This window comes from Cebus imitator, unplaced genomic scaffold (genome assembly GCF_001604975.1).
Source record: "Cebus imitator isolate Cc_AM_T3 unplaced genomic scaffold, Cebus_imitator-1.0 Scaffold254, whole genome shotgun sequence".
NCBI classification, from domain to species: Eukaryota; Metazoa; Chordata; class Mammalia; order Primates; family Cebidae; genus Cebus; species Cebus imitator.
In genome coordinates this window covers 409087-412788 of record NW_016107569.1, presented here as the reverse complement: position 1 = coordinate 412788, position 3702 = coordinate 409087, and the positions used below count along the sequence as shown (strand labels likewise).

Sequence of the window (3702 nt, the reverse complement as noted above, 5' to 3'; positions counted from 1 at the left end):
AAATACAAAAATTAGCTGGGCATGGTGGCGCACGCCTGTAGTCCCAGCTACTCGGGAGGCTGAGGCAGGAGAATTGCTTGAACCCGGGAGGCGGAGGTTGCAGTGAGCCGAGATCGTGCCATTGCACTCCAGTCTGGGTAACAACAGCGAAATTCTGTCTCAAAAAAAAAAAAAAAAAACACCTCAAGAGATTTCATGGCTGAGTGCAGTGGCTCAAACCCGTAATACCAGTACTTTGGGAGGTTGAGGGGGGTGGGTCACTTGAGGTCAGGAGTTCAAGACCAGCCTGGCCAACATGGTGAAACCCTGTCTTTGGCAAAAATATAAAAAATTAGCTGGGCTTGGTGGTGAGCACCTGTAATCCCAGCTACTAGGGAGGCTGAGGCAGTGGAATCACTTGAACCCAGGAGGTGGACGTTGCAGTGAGCTGGGATCTCGCCACTGCACTCCAGCCTGGGCAAGACTCCGTCTCAAAACAAACAAACGAACAACAACAACAACAATAACAAAAGAGATTCCACACAGAAACCTACATTTCTGGCTTCTTTTGCTGGAAAATTAAAAGAAAGCTACAGCCACTGTAACTCAGCCTCCGTGCAGGTCACATCCGTCCAGCTGCGCTGTCCGGGTGTCCAGGTCCCCACCACTCCTCATTGTCTGACGCTGGCTGGCCTTTCGGGCCCTCTCGTGTGCCACCCTGGCTTCTCTCGTCCCGCCTGGCTGGCTCCCCCTCCTACCCCAGCCCCTCCAGCCCTGCACAACCCTGCGGAGTCTTTCCCTGCCAGGAGGAGAGGCAGGTCCCGCGGAGCGCAGGGCGCCAGGGAGCGACTGTTGACCCAGCCGTGGGCAAACAAGGCGGTCAATTATTAACCGGCCGCGCGGCAGGCACCAGGAAACCCGAGCCCGCGGCGCAAGCCGAGCCGGCCCGACGGGAGGCGCAGGGCCAGGGAGTCGCGCAGCCTCTGCAGCTGCCGCGGGCTCGGGACATGGAGGCAGGAGCTGGAGGCGCAGGTGCCGGAGGGGCAGGTGCCGGAGGGGCAGGTGCCGGAGGGGCAGGTATGGCGGGGCAGATGCCTGCGGGGCAGGTGCAGGTGGGGCAGGTGCTGGGCGACCAGGTGCAGGCAGGGCAGGCGCAGGTGAGGTGAGTACTGGAGGGGCAGCTGCTGGAGGGGCAGCTGCTGGAGGGGCAGGTGCAGGCGGGTCCGGTGCTGGAGAGGGTGTAGGGAGTGTAGGGGGTAGATACCAGCAGGGCGGGTGCTGGAGGGGGTGTAGGGGGAAGATAGCGGGCGGGGCCGGTGCTGGAGGGGCGGGTGCTGGAGGGTAGGGGGAGATACCTGCGGGGTAGGTGCTGGAAGGGCAGGGATAGGCGTGGCGGGCCGAGGCCCTGAGTAGTGGTTCCCGGGAGGCCAGCGGCAGCAAGATGGGGGAGAATGCGAGGCCCACCCATGACACCCCACCTGAGCCAGGCTGGGGAGGGCCAGGAAGCTGTTGTGGAAAGTTTGGGAGCTCTGGGGACGCCCCTGTGAGCAAGTCAGCGAGAAGGCTGCGGCCCTTCATTTTCTGAGCATTTTGCCCCCTCCCGCCGGGTCCCCGCTCTGGTAGCTCCACTCACCGTCCTCGCCAGGCTGAAGTCCTCGCATCAGGGGAGTGGGCGACCCTGGCCAGTGTGGGGTGGAGACAGAGCCTGTAATGAGAGAGCTGGGGACAGGTACTGGGAGAATTTGCATGGGGCAGAGCTGGAGAGAGGTCCAGGCCAAGGCTTCGACCAACCCAACGTCCCTCACTCCCAGGAGCCAGGCACTGGAAGGTGCAGGGGGCAGGGAACCGAGACCTTGTCTCTGCCCTGAGAGTGTCCGGCTGGCAGGGGGCGGTGGGGCGGTGGCAGTGGGACCCCTGCACAGTCCCGCGCACTCCCGCCCCCCGCGTTCCCCAGCCCGGCTGATCTCCAGCGCCTGGGAATGGGGGCACCCTGTCTCATCTGCAAGCAGCTCCGGGAGAGGGGGCGCTGACCCCTCCCTCCAGCCCCGCTTCATAGTTTACTTAGGATTTCCCCCAGACCCTCAAGCACTTGCCCCGGCGGGCAGCCTGGACCCCACTTCCCAGCTGGAATGCCTGGGAGAGGCTCAGGTGTCAAAAGCCTGAGAACCTGAGAACCCACCTGAGGCCCCCAGGTAGCACCGCCAGCAGATTTATTTACTCTGCGGCCCTATCTCCGCGCCATCAGGCCAGGTATTTGCCCTGGCGGGATCCAGGGAAACTGCGGTTTTTGTTATGATAGCTGGGGCAGGGACAGCATCCCCGAGAGACAGAGACCTGTCTCGAGTGGAGAGCTGACTCACTGAGACCCAGGTTTTCTGCTGGGAGCCTCGGTTCCCTCATCTGTAAAATGGGGAGCATAAAAACAAAAGCGCGACCGAGGATGACCCGGTTTAAGGAAGCAAAGCTCTCAGCACAGAGCCTGGCCCCCATGTTCGCCCTTTTTTTTTTCTTTTGAGATGGAGTCTGGCACTGTCGTCCAGGCTGTAGTGCAGTGGCAAGATCTCGGCTCACTGCAACCTCCTCCTCCCAGGTTTAAGGGATTCTCCTCCCTCAGCCTACCAAGTAGCTGGGATTACAGGCACCCGCCACCACACGGGCCTGTTTTTGTATTTTTAGCAGAGATGGGGTTTCACTGTGTTGGCCAGGCTGGCCTGGAACTCCTGACCTTAAGTGATCCACCCACCTTGGCCTCCCAAAGTGCTGGGATTACATGTGTGAGCTACTGTGCCGGCCATGTTTGCCTCTTTAAAAATGATTATGACTGTGATTTCTCTTCACTTTACAGATGAGGAAATGGAGGCACAGAAAGTTTGTCACATGCCACCCCTCCCTTTTGGGGAGGACAGGGTCTCACTCTACAGCCCAGGCTGGAGTGCAGTGGTTCGATCACAGCTCACTGCCCCCTCCTGTGAGGAGGCCACTGCGTCTGGCCAAGTGTGTTTATCTTGACTTCATGGAGTATAGTTATAACGGCTGCTTTTTCTGAAAATTCCAATATCGGGTCATCTCAGGGTTGGCATCTGTTGACTGTCTTTTCCTTTGAGCATTGGTCACATTTCAACATTTGTATGGTAACGATCTGGGATCCTGGACATTGTGAATAGTATGTTGTGTAGATTCTTAGTCCTGTTAACAATTCCGCAGAGAAGGTGGGTTTGTTTGGTTTCAGCTGGCAATCAGGCTGGTTAGTTTCAGACCACAAGTTCTGTTTCACCCCCTATGAGTGGCATTTCCAAACTTGGGTCTGTTTTCAGAGTTTTTGTTAGGCTGGTCTGGGTTTGTCTCCTGCACCCGCAGTTCAGCGGGGAGCCCAAGACTTGTGTGAATTCATTCTAGGGAGTCCAATCATCCCAGTTTGGGACTAAGGAGTTTCCCAGGATGTGAGACTTTCAATAGTAAATCCGAGAAAGTCCTGGGCAGACAGTGATATAGTGGTCCCCCCAGGTCACAGATAGAATCAGGGACCCCCTTCTGTTTCTTCTAGGACTGCCCCCCTCTTCTCGCTCTGCAGAGAGTGTGGAGCCCTTTCCTTTCCTGGTCCATCTGGTTGGAATGACAGGGTTTCTTTTCTTTCTTCTTCTTCTTTTTTTTTTTTTTTCTTGAGATGAAGTCTCTCCTCGTTGTCCAAGCTGGAGCGCAGTGGCAGGATCTCAGCTGATTGCA

General features: G+C 57.6%; 1 protein-coding gene across 1 annotated transcript in view; it reads left to right on the top strand.

The window, feature by feature from the left end:
- The first annotated feature begins 986 nt into the window (after nucleotides 1–986).
- Nucleotides 987–3702, top strand: part of PRRT1B (proline rich transmembrane protein 1B) — a 9071-nt gene continuing 6355 nt past the window's right edge. The window contains exon 1 of the mRNA XM_037728078.1: nucleotides 987–1026. Coding sequence (XP_037584006.1) covers nucleotides 987–1026 — 40 coding nt within the window. The remainder of the gene's footprint in view (nucleotides 1027–3702) is intronic.